At 48.9% G+C, this 12818-nt stretch overlaps 1 protein-coding gene and 1 long non-coding RNA gene across 2 annotated transcripts in view; one reads left to right on the top strand and one right to left on the bottom strand.

Annotated features, from left to right (window-relative positions):
- EPAS1 (endothelial PAS domain protein 1) overlaps positions 1-5325 on the top strand; it is a 90201-nt gene extending 84876 nt beyond the window's left edge. Inside the window, exons 13-16 of the mRNA XM_010364307.2 lie at positions 296-422; positions 610-724; positions 1064-1237; positions 3158-5325. Coding sequence (XP_010362609.1) covers positions 296-422; positions 610-724; positions 1064-1237; positions 3158-3309 — 568 coding nt within the window. The 3' untranslated portion in view covers positions 3310-5325. The remainder of the gene's footprint in view (positions 1-295; positions 423-609; positions 725-1063; positions 1238-3157) is intronic.
- A 5566-nt stretch (positions 5326-10891) lies between these two features.
- Positions 10892-12478, bottom strand: LOC115894233. Its single transcript, XR_004054267.1, has 3 exons — positions 12329-12478; positions 11734-11960; positions 10892-11092 (listed from the first exon to the last, which is right to left on the bottom strand). It is a non-coding gene; the product is annotated as an uncharacterized LOC115894233 (long non-coding RNA).
- Between the last annotated feature and the right edge of the window lie 340 nt (positions 12479-12818).

Below are 12818 nucleotides of genomic sequence, written 5' to 3'. Positions count from 1 at the left end.
GCAAAAGGCAGGGGAGAGACGGAGCAGAAGAAACCCTCCTAAGGACTACCACTGCCCAGCCAGGCAGCCACCGCCCCCAGACCAGGAGGCTTGAGCCCTTCAGCATCTTACAGCGGAGGAAGGAGGCAGAGCTCGGGCTTGACCTGCGGGTGCACAGCCTGCCTCTGAGACTGTCTTTTGGGTCTTTGAGTCATCATAGGCATAAGCATTGGGCCTGGATGGGCCCCTAAGATGAGAAGGCACTGGGTGGCATGAGGCTTCAGACACCCTCATAGCCTGCTCTCGGGCTTGGCAGGTCTGCAAAGGGTTGTGGGGCTCGAGGCCCAGACGTGCTGAGCCCGGCCATGGTAGCCCTCTCCAACAAGCTGAAGCTGAAGCGACAGCTGGAGTATGAAGAGCAAGCCTTCCAGGACCTGAGTGGGGTGAGGCATCCTGACTGGCCACAGGGGCCTGTCCACAGACCTTGGGGAACCCAGGGCTGCTGAGAGGGGTGGGGATGTGGCCCTTCCAAGCCAGTGACAGCCCTGTTCCAGGCCCACCCAACCCATCCAGTCTGGGGACCTGGTTCTCTGGCCCTTTCCCCTTTCCATCTGCCCTTCTTACTCCTAGGGGGACCCACCTGGTGGCAGCACTTCACATTTGATGTGGAAACGGATGAAGAACCTCAGGGGTGGGAGCTGCCCTTTGATGCCGGACAAGCCACTGAGCGCAAATGTCCCCAATGGTGAGCAGCGGCCACAGGCCTAGGTCTCCTGGGGGTTCTGCTGGAAGGACTGGGGCTCAGGAGCCTATCCTGGTTCTTCCATTCACTCACCACAGACCGTACCTGCCTCTCTGAGCCTTGTTAGAATGGGGCGATATCCTCTGTCCCTCCCCCAGTCCCACACACCCAACTTTTCCATTTCCACTCTGACTTAGATGACGCCATCAGAGGGTCCTGAAGGCTGGCTGTAGTTCTAGTGACTCTGAGCACCTTTTATAAAGGAAAGGGATGCTAGGGCTTCCTGGCCTCTCCCCTCCCTCAGGCCAGTGCTACCATCACCCTCTGACTTTGGTCTTTCAGGTAAGTTCACCCAAAATCCCGTGAGGGGCCTGGGCCATCCCCTGAGACATCTGCCGCTGCCACAGCCTCCATCTGCCGTCAGTCCCGGGGAGAACAGCAAGAGCAGGTTCCCCGCACAGTGCTACGCCACGCAGTACCAGGACTACAGCCTGTCATCAGCCCACAAGGTGTCAGGTGGGTGTACTCAGGATCCAATGCCAGGGGGAAGCCCACCTCTATTTTTTTTTTTCCAGCGTCTGCACAGTGCCAGGCACAGGGAAATGCTTGACTTGAAGTCACATGTCCAGGGCTCAGGTCTCCTTGGATTTAGGGAACCTCTTCACAAATTCCTTGTGACATCAGTGACCAGGCCCCCTAGGGGGTGGGTCTGAAAAACTCAGGCTAGAATACTGAAGGAAAGAATCCAGACCACTACTTGCTGCCCAGCGAGGGCTGAACACTGGGTTGGCCACCCCTAGAACACTGTACCACTGTTGACTGACAGGAGCACTTTCAGAAGAAAGAGCAGGCAGCCACAGTGGTGAGGGCCCGTTGAAGAGAAAGTTCAGGGAGTTGGGAAGGGGTCTGGGCAGAGGCAGGGGATCTCTGGTCTATGCGGGGATGAGCTTGCTGCGTGAAGAAGGGAGTGCTCCTTCCCTGGGGTCCCTGGGGCTTCAGAGGGAATCCTGCCATGATCAGGTGCCATCCAGGGCTCTTTCCACCCTGAGAATCCCGGAGCCTTCCCACTTCCTCAGTTCTTCATGTGGATGTGTTTTTTTAAAGCCCCTTGGGCACACTGGGGTGTCACTCTGAGTTCAGGCAGGTGCTGAGAACATGCCGAAACTTGCTGCAGGGAGAGCAGCCTGGAAAGCTCTGGTAGGCCCACCCCACTGGAATTGGTTCAACTGCAGGCACCGATGCCTGCCTTCAACCCTGGGCCACCTTCGTCTTGATAGTATCTTGTGAAACACAGATGTCTTCATGAGGTTTCTGTTTGGCAGGAAAATAATTCGTGGTTTACGGAAAAACATACCAGGCCCCTGTCCTAAAAGGCAATTTCCTCAGCAATAGAGTTTGGGGAAAGTGATAGTTCTGTGCTTCAGAGTCCAGGCTGTAGAACCGCCAGACAGCCCTGGCTTAAATTCTGGCTCTGCTGTTGAGTTCAGTGACTAGTATACATTTATGTGCAGTAAGAGGTAGCCAGCACTATTCTTCCTGTTATGAAGCCCACAAGTTACCTTGAATATTGAAATCAAGGGGAAATCATATTCTTTTCAAAAGAGTTGAATCATATCAAAAGAATTGAATCATATTAAACTCTTTTCTGACCATGAATAAAAGGAGAAGTTAGCAAGGGATGGTGAGCAGGTATCCATTGATACTGTCCACAGGAGCAGTCAAGTTGGGGAGGCAGGCATGGACCCCAGCAAGGACCTGGGCTAGGAAGTGCAGGAGGGAATGGCCACTGGAACGAGGCTCTGCAGATAGGCAAGGGAAGGAAGGTGGGCATCTCACATCGGAGGGGCAGAACGCAGGGCTTCCAGGCTCTCTGCTGCCACCCAAGCCTTTCCTCCCTGGGATGGGGCCTGTGTGCGTGCTGGGAATGTCCCCTCTGCCACTCACTGGTCGGCCTCCTCAGCAGAATAGCACAGAGGCAAGAAGATAGGACTGCTGAGGGTGGTGACTGGAAACTGGATTTTCAGACCCTTGAATCTTGAGGCAGTCTGTGTGTGCGTGTGTATGTATGTGTTCTGCATGTTCTGTGTATGTGAGCAGAGATGCCAGGTGGTTCAGAACTCCCTCTCAGCCTTTCCTCCCTGCTGCCAGCAGGCATGGGGTCAGCAACCCCAGGCTTTTGTTGAAGCCTCCACCTTCCTGTGCTGCAGCCCGCACCTCGCGCTGTCCTCTTTCTTGGGTCTCAGCACCCCACCTGAGGCAATGGGTCTGGAGGCAGACATGTTCCCCGGGCATGCAGCAGACCATGGGGGAGACACCACTGAAGGAGCAGAGTGACATTAGGGCTGCCCTATTGGTACCCCCCAGTCACAAAGGAGTAGACACTTTTCCAGATGTTTGATTTAGGCCTTTAAGTTATGGTACCAACCCTTCTTTCAGGCATGGCAAGCCGGCTGCTCGGGCCCTCGTTTGAGTCCTATCTGCTGCCTGAACTGACCAGATATGACTGTGAGGTGAACGTGCCCGTGCTGGGAAGCTCCACGCTCCTGCAAGGAGGGGACCTCCTCAGAGCCCTGGACCAGGCCACCTGAGCCAGGCCTTCCACCTGGGCAGCACCTCTGCCGACGCCGTCCCACCAGCTTCACTCTCTCCATCTGTTTTTGTAACTAGGTATTTCTAACACCAGCACACTATTTACAAGATGGACTTACCTGGCAGACTTGCCCAGGTCACCACGCAGTGGCCTTTTTCTGAGATGCTCACTTTATTATCCCTATTTTTAAAGTACACAATTGTTTTACCTGTTCTGAAATTTTGTAAGATTTTTTTTCCTCCCCACCTTCAATTACTTCTAATTTATATTATCTATAGGTTTCTCTCCCTTTCTCTCCTTCTACACACACAACTGTCCACACTAACAAGTTTGGTGCATGTCTGTTCTCCTGTAGGGAGAGTGTTAGCTTCATTTCACTAAAAAGATTCCTCGTTACTGTTGTTGCCAAAGAGAAACAAAAATGATGTTGCTTTCTAAGCTTGGTTTGTGGCTTCTCCCTCGCAGAGCCCTTCTCCTTTCTTTTTTAAAACTAATCACCATATTGTAAATTTCAGGTTTTTTTGGTTTAAGCTGACTCTGCTCTAATTTTGGAAAAAAAGAAATGTGAAGGGTCAGCTCCAACATATGTGGTTATCTGTGAAAGCTGCACAGCGTGGCTTTTCCTAAACTGGTGTTTTTCCCCCGCATTCGGTGGATTTTTTATTATTATTCAAAACATAACTGAGTTTTTTTAAAAGAGAAAATTTATATCTGGGTTAAGTGTTTATCATATATATGGGTACTTTGTAATATCTAAAACCTTAGAAACGGAAATGGAATCCTGCTCACAAAATCACTTTAAGATCTTTTCGAAGCTGTTAATGTTTCTTGGTGTTGTAGACACTGCAGACTTGCCCAGTGCTCCCACGGCCTGTATGGACACTGTGGAAGGCCTCCCTCTGTCGGCTTTTTGCCATCTGTGATATGCCATAGGTGTGACAATCCGAGCAGTGGAGTCATTCAGTGGGAGCACCGCGCACTATCCCCTCATGTTCTCTATGTACTATGTATGTATGTATGATTATTATTGCTGCCAAGAGGGTCTGATGGCACGTTGTGGGGTCGGGGGGCGGGGCAGGGAAGTGCTCTAACTTTTCTTAAGGTTTTCTTGCTAGCCCTTCAAGTGCACTGAGCTATGTGACTCGGATGGTCTTTCACAGGGCACATTTAGACATTTCCAGAACTACCATGAGATGGTTTAGATGGGAATTCATGCAAATGAGGGGTCAGAAATGGTATAGTGACCCGGTCCACGTCCTCCAAGCTCACGACCTTGGAGCCCCGTGGAGCTGGACTGAGGAGGAGGCTGCACAGCGGGAGAGCAGCTGGTCCAGACCAGCTTTGCAGCCCCCCTGAGCTGGCAGCCAGATGGCCCTGCAAGGCCTCCAGGGATGGCCCCTAGCTGCGGCCCTGGCTGAGGTCTCTGGGTCGGGCAGTGACAGGTATAGGTAGGAAGCACTGAAAATAGTGTTCCCAGAGCACTTTGCAACTCACTGGGTAAGAGGGACGACACCTCTGGTTTTTCAATACCAATTACATGGAACTTTTCTGTAATGGGTACAACGAAGAAGTTTCTAAAAACACACACAAAGCACATTAGGCCAACTATTTAGTAAGCCCAGATGGACTTATTGCCAGAAACAAAAAGTAGCTTTCAAAAGAAATTTAAGTGAATTGAGAAATTCCTTAGTCATGGTGTTGTCTAAATCATATTTTAGCTGCACAGCGTTACCCCACGCAGGGTGGCAGAACTTGAAGGGTTACTGACATGTAAATGCTGGTATTTGATTTCCCGTGTGTTGCCCTGGCATTAAGGGCATTTTACCCTTGCAGTTTTACTAAAACACTGAAAAATATTCCAAGCTTCATATTAACCCTACCTGTCAATGTAACGATTTTATGAACATTATTATATTGTCGAATTCCTACTGACAACATTATAACTGTATGGGAGCTTAACTTTATAAGGAAATGTATTTTGACACTGGTATCTTATTAAAGTATTCTGATCCTACCACTGCTGGTGGCTCTTATTTCCTGTGGATTTATCATGGGCTATGCCAGTGTAAAGTGAAATATTAAATAGTTTATAGAAATTGAACATTAGCACAGACCTTTATGAGACTACTGAAGTGAGTTGATAAGACTGGTGAAGGAAAGACTTGTTAAATACTCGGCAGTTGACTAAGTCTGAAAATTCATATTGTATCTTCCTATCTATCTGCCTCAGAGCCATTTTTTGTATCCTATGGGGAACCAAAGGAAAGAAGTCACGGTCTCTGCTTTCAGAAAATTACATGAAGTCGTCTGAGAGCCACGCTGCTCTGTATATTCACATACCGCACTTTGGGATGGAGGTCCCGACGGGAAAGGGGCAGCCTGGGCATTAGTACTTCAATTTGGAGGTGGCTGGGCTTGAGTAGGGTCTTCTCAGGTAGACTGTGGTTGGGAAGAGCAGAGATCCCTTCTTCGGCCAGAGACAGAGCACAGTGAAAGCCCAGAACTGGACATGAGCATGATGTGTTCCCCAATTCAGATTTCACTTTTCCAAATCATGACCTGCTTGTGAGCAGGCCGTTGTCTCCATGGAGAGATGGGGGCAAAGGGTGAGCTGTGCAGCATCCTGCACTCTCGCTGTCCACCCTAGAACCAGCCATTCCAACAGCATGTACTTTGCCTACGCATTTGGTCCATATAGTATAGTCTCATATGTTAGCTTGTTAGCTCACTGGATCCTAGGTCTAGGCAATGCCATGAGCGCCCATTCTACAGCTGAAACTGAGGATCTTATTGGATGACTTAGCAAATCACAGCTTGTTGATGGGAGAAACAAAACTTAAACCCCTTCCTGGCCAGTGCGTCTCTCTTCTCACACCTCAGACTGATGGCTGGGAAGTTGGTTTTATGACAGGACCCTGTTCTCATTTCTAAACAGAAAACTCATGTCTTTATTACTTTAGCCTTTAGACTTCCTTCTGGTTCTTTTGCTTACTCTTCCAAAACTTGGGGCCTGGACCTTCAGATTGGAGTTTCTGGGCTCTGTCAGGTTCCTACCCACCTTTGCCTGCCATCTTGGACTTCCTGAAAACATCATCTGTTCTTTTCTGAAGGTTTTCTGTGAATGACACATCTCAGCCCATCCTTCAGGAGTACAGTTGCCTCTGAGCACTGGCAAATTCAGTATTCAGGCCTGGAAAGGTGCTATCCCAGCCCCCTAACAACTGCAGGGTCCCATGGGGTCCACAGTGCTGTCCTTGGGCCATGATTGTACCCTCCTGCCCCTGGAAGTGCTGGGCAGCTCAAAGCTTCTCTTGCTTCCAAGTCCAGCCAGCAAGCCAGAGAGGAGCACAACGAAGCCATTGTTCCTGATGGGTCAGAGGAGCTCAGCCTCCAAGCACAAGACACAAGACCCACACAAGCCATCACTGCTTCACGTTTTGCCTCAAGCAATCCAGTGAAGACTGACTTAAATGTTCCTGATTTTATATTTTCAAAACGTAGGTGACTCAGGAATAGGTACATGCCTGTGTGGCCAGATGTGCAAAGACCAAGGCAGGGGCATGCACAGAATTAACAATTGTTCAGCCACTGGGGGTCCTATTGACGCTAGATATGTTCCCCTCCAGGCAAGCAAATCCTGGTGGGCTGCGACAGCATCTCAGCACTTGTCTTGGTTGGCAGGCTTATGGATAAAAAATCTCTCTGGGAGAGGGACTCTGACCCAAGGCTGGAACATCAGAAGGCCCTACCTGGGAGAGAAGGGCCAACCCTGCCCCTTCTGATCATGCAGGGCAAAACTGATCCCACTCCGCAGCATGGGCTTGGAATGCCCATTTTCAGTTGGGGATGGAGAGTGAATGAACTATGTTTTTTTTTTTTTTCTGGAGATAAAGGAAAGGCAGATTCATTTCTTTTACAACATACAAGATTCAACCACTTAACATCCTTCCTTTCCAAGATCCCGCACAAAAGACTCTCTGCTGTTTTGTGAAAAAGAACTTTTACCAGGAGGCCTGTAGAAGAACGGTCAGGTTAACCTGGCTCTTCCTTCCCCAAGGCAGAGTGGCCCAGGGTAAGACAGCACAGGATGTGTTATCTCAGATGGACTCGGGATGCTGAGAGGAGCTGAGAAACAATGTCACCCAACCCCATCACTTCTTTTTTTCAACCTCCTCATTTTAGAGATGAGGAAACTGAGGCCCAGGAAAACAAAGCAACTTGCCTGCAGTCACACAGGGAGTTAGTAGCAGGGCGGGGACCAGAGCCCAGGCCAGCATCATGGGAATTGGGGCTGAACTCACGTAAGTGAAAGGGCAGTGTTGTCTGCCCCAGAGGTCACTACTCACTGTCTCAGCCAGCACTGGGCCTCCCACATGGCCCTTCCCACTTCTTCCTTCCAGTCTCCTGCTCCTCACTTCCCTCCAGCACTCTCAGTTCTTCCAAAAACGATCCTGTCACCCCCGTTTCTTCCAAACATTCCTTTGAGCTCAGCGACCCCTGTGGGAACTGCTCGGCCTCTCTGTGACCTCAATGAAGTCTCAATTAATTCTTTCACTACCAGACTGAACTTTCCTTGGCCCCCCAGGACCCAGGAGAAAAGGATTTTGAAGTACTTCCCCAGGCCCACCTAATACACACAGTGTTTAAAAATGATACTTATTCAGCACTCATGATCCTTCTTTCTAGAAGCTTCCCAGCTAGTAGGTGAAACCAAACAAAGCCCGCCTGGATGACTGAGACCCTGTCTGAGATGGTGTGTGATGATGGAGGCCCACGGCCCAGTTTTCCCAGCCAGTCCCAGCGTTAGATCACGTGCTTCCACATCCCCATGGGTGCAGTTGTACTTGGGCCAAGGGCCCCGTCGTGGGTTCAGAAAGCATGATAACTATTGATGCAAATGAACCCTTGTTTGTTTTAGGGTAGACTCCAGCACCAACAAGTGTCCAGAGGAGGCCAGCAGAGATCGGCCTGGGTCTTAAGAGTGGAGAAACTCCCACCAGAGCTGGGATGGAAGAGGATTAGACAGGCAGGGGGAAAAGAGGTCATTCCGGGAGAAGTGGACCAGGGAGACAAAGGCCTGAGGCCAGAATGAGCAGGACATGCAAGAGGCCCTGGGGAGCAGGTAGGACGGGGGCTGGGAAAGGAGGGGGCGCCTGGGCAGCCTGGCAACTCAACAACACAGGCCTAGAGTCAGACAGACCTAGGTTCAAATCCCAGCCCTGCTGCTTCCTGCTGTGTAACCTCAAGGAAGTCCCTTAAACATCTGATAGCCTAAATCTGCTGTTCCGTAGAATGGTGGTGACAGCAGTCCCTACCTCATAGGGTTTAAAGCTGGAGATACAAATTTGGGAATGTGCAGTAGGTAAATTGTACTGAACTCCATGAGATGGGATGAAATATGCCTATGAGATAAGAGTGCAGTCAAAGAAGAACAGAGGTCTGGAGACAGAACGTAGGCCACTGGTAGAAGCCAGACTGAGTGGGAGCAGCCAAGGAGCAGGAAGAAATCCAGGGGTATAGTATCCCAAAAGACAAGTGACAACGGTGCTGTGGGAAGGAGGGCATAGTGAACTGGGTTACACACACGCTAGACTGAAAGGTAAGGGAAAGGGAAAAAGTGGACTCAGATTTGCCAACATGGAGCTTACCATCAACCTTAACAAGAGCAGTTTTGGTGGGAAGCTAAGGACAGCAGATTGGAGTGGACTGAGGAATGAGCTGGCTGGAGTGGGGAGATAGAGACCGTAGCAATATACAACTCCTTTGGGAAGGTTCCCTGTGCAGGAAAGCAGGGAAGTGGAGTGAAGCAAGAAGATGACATGGTCAGGGGAGTGTGTGAGAGTGTGTCTGTGAGTGTGTGTGGTTTCATATTTAATCAACTTTTATCTTAGAATAGTTTTAGGTTTACAGAAAGCCTGTGAGATTATTATAAGAGTTCCCTGCACTCAGTGTCCTCTGTTGTTTTATTTTAATTTTAGAATAGAGACAGGGTTTCCCTATGTTGCCCAGGCTGGTCTCAAACTCCTGGGCTCAAGTGATCCTCCTGCCTCGGCCTCCCCAAGTGGTAGGAATATAGGTGTGAGCCACCGTGCCTGGCCTTCTCTATTGTTAACATTACTATGGTGCATATGTCACAATTAATGGACCAGTATTGGTACCTTATTATCTAAAGCCTGTACTTTATTCCGGTTTTTAGTTTTACTTAATATCTTTCTTTTTCTGTTCTAGGGTCCTATTCAGAATACCACATTACATTTACTTGTCACGTCTCCTTAGGCTTCTCTTAGGTTTTCCCTGCTTTTGATGGCCTTGACAATTTTGAGGAATGCTAGTTAAGTATATTGTAGAACATCCTTCCATTTGGATTTGTCTAGTGTTTTTCTGGTTGGACAGAGGTTGTGGGTTTTGGAAAGGAAGACCACAGAGGTACAGTGCCATTATCACCTCCTCACATCACAGCAAGGGTACATTCCGCCATCATGACTCATTGCCTTGATCACCTGGCTGAGGTGTTTGTCAGGTTTCTCCACTGTAAAGTTACTGGTTTTAGGAGGCCAGGAGGGAAATTATTTTTGAAGATGCGCTACATTAGGAAATGTATATATGGTGATGGCAGAAAGAGAAGTTGATGAAGACAGGAAAGAGAGGGGATAATTGCAGAAGGAAAATGATTGAAAAGGTGGGATGGGCACAGATGGAATCCACTGCACCATCGAGGGGCTGGCTTCAGACAGAAGCATGGACAGCTCATCGTTTTAAAAGGGGGAAGGCAGAGAAGGGAGTAAAGCCTTAGTCCATCAGGTGGAATTGATGGTGGGAAGATTATGAGCAATCTCTAGTCTGATCGCTACTTTCTCAGTGATATATGAGGCTGTCAGAGGTTTGAAGAGATACAAGTATGAAATAGTCAATAGAAAGTCAGACTGATCGATGATCAGTATCAGAAGCTCAGGTGAGATTTACGGTCATGAACTGGCCTGCGGCACAGTTGCGTTTTCTTCTAGCCACACTGTTCTACTCTAATGGAGGCTGAATGGGTGGGTAGTTGAGTTTACCAGGTTGTGGTTCAGCCAGGAGGGTATGTTTAAGGGAGTAAGGAAAGTTTCCAGTAGAATGACTATTATGATGGATCACTAAGTTGTGTGAGAAGGAAAGAAAACAATGAATAGGTTCATGATCAATGAAAAAAATGGCAGGCTCAGTGAACTGGAGGTCTTAGTGAAGTCACAGTGGTCACTGTGATATGTCAGAGAAAGGAACCATGTGGATGGGGCATAGTTGTCAGAGGAGAGGAAACTTACAATTGAGATCTCACATACATAGGACCCAGCAATGACCACTTCTAGGTATCTTAAAGAAGTCAAGATTTTAAGTTCACACAAAATCTGCACACAAACGTTCATCCTCACCAAGAACTGAAAACACCCAAATGTCCTTCAGCAGGGGTAGATTTTTTTAAAAAAACTGTAATATATCTACACAATGGACTACTACTCAGCAATAAAAGTTAACACGCTTGATTCAAACAACAACGTGGATGAATCTCAAAGGTATTATTCTGTTGAACAAAAGAGGCCAGTACCAAAAGGGCACATTCTATATAATTCCACATATATGGCATTCTAGAAAAGGCAAAAATGCAGGAACAGAGAACAGCTCATTCCTTGCCAGAAGGCAGGGGTGAGGAGAGATGAGGGCGTTCTCTGGAGTATTGGAACTGTTGCATGTACTGTCTGTGGTGGTGGCTGTGAGAATCCATGCATGTCTAAAAAACCATTGCCCTGTACATCAGAAAAAGAATTTTACATACGTAAACTTAAAACATTTTTTAAATAAAAGCAAATGTTGAGATCTCAGAGGTGGCTGAAATCAAATGAAGGCAAGAGTCTGAGGAAGTTGGGGAGCCAGGATGTCGTCAGAGTGCTCCAGGTAGGTGTCAGCGCCCGTGAGAGTAAAGGTGGACGGAGAAAGCAGCTGGGGACTGAAGTCACTGGGGGAAGAAACAAGAGTCTGAGGACTGAGGGGAGGAATGAGTAACTCCTCCGCGTCCGGCCCTGCCCGACACCTGCCTGTAGGCAACAGAAACCAGCCTCAACCTGAGTGGTTGCAGGGAGCAGGGACCTTGAGGACAGGCAGGCTTCAGTGAAAGAAGGTGAAGGCCCCATCAGAGGAGGGGAGGCTCTAGGAGACAAGAGCTCCCAAGAGTGCAGTGGAAGGGTCTGGAGGGTGAGGAGGGGTGAAGGAGGAGTGAAAGAGGCGCTGATGTGCAGAACTCTCCCAGAACAAGGGCCACGTGGTGACTGATGACCTGGAAGGCTTGGTCTGCAGTGGTGACTGAGGCAGACAATTAGGAGGGATAGCATGTTGCCCAGAGGTCTCTCAGAGGTTCGAGCAAGCAGGCCAGTGGGGGGAGGGGGCTGACCTCTTCTGTAGCTGGAAGGAAGATCCAGCATGCTCCCCACACATGAGCAGAGCTTTCGAAATGGCCCTCCTCTTGTCCTGCAGCACCTAGGGACCAACATACATGCACACTCACGGAACGCAAAGTTTGTTCGTTGATTTCCAACAACAGGTATCAGGGTGGCCAGGGGACAGCTCCCTCCCTCTCTGTCCTGATCGTGGCTTTAGACTATGTGGGTGGGCCCAGCACTTGTAGGAACAAAAAAAGAAAACAGCTGCAGTTAGAGAAGACCCATTTGGCCTAAAACAAAGAACGTTTTCCCCATCCTCATTAGCCTGGTTGAGGCGAGGGCAGCTGAGCATGAATACTGACATCATTTTGGGGGCCTCACTAAAGGCCAAGGCAGTGCTCTAAGACTCAAGTCTGGATGGGAAAGATGACTCAGACCGGGGTGGGTTGGCCTGCACGGGTTTGGGAGATCCTGGGTATGTGTGACCCGGTCTCTGCTCAAGGTTCCAGGAGCCAGCTGTGGGTGGCATCTGCAGCTCTCCAGGGGTGGGGATGGGGAGGATATGACTGATAGATCTTTAACTTTCTGGGTCCAATAATGACTCACATGGGTGAAAGATGAAATTCCAGGCATCAAAGCAGGATAGCAAAAGGCGTCTTCTAAACAGGAGGAGGTGGACGGGGTCTTCTGGGTATTCCTCAAGTCACTCCAGGTGGACCCATCCCCTTGCATAAATCTGCTCCTTTTATTTCTACAAGCAGAGGTGGGGGTGGACTGGTAGCAGTACTCCCAGTCAGAAAGTAGAGACGGTCACAGTGACTTTATAGGCTGAGCTTGACCAGAGTATCTCATTCATTCATCATAACAGTCCTGTGAGCTCATAGTATCATAATTATTGCCATTTGGAGATGAAGAAACCAAGACAGAGAGAAATGCTTTGCCAAGGAAGTGCCTTTGGTATGGAGTATGGGAATTTCTGAAAAATATCTTATTAATAAATGAGTACTAACCTATAAAGTAATCATAGTAATAATGTTACCCTAAAATGCATTAATAGAAGAACAATACTGAGAAAAAAGGAACGGGTAATCCTGCA

This window comes from Rhinopithecus roxellana, chromosome 17, assembly GCF_007565055.1.
Source record: "Rhinopithecus roxellana isolate Shanxi Qingling chromosome 17, ASM756505v1, whole genome shotgun sequence".
NCBI classification, from domain to species: Eukaryota; Metazoa; Chordata; class Mammalia; order Primates; family Cercopithecidae; genus Rhinopithecus; species Rhinopithecus roxellana.
Note: the sequence above shows the minus strand (reverse complement) of the source record. Positions and strands in the feature narration are given on the sequence as shown.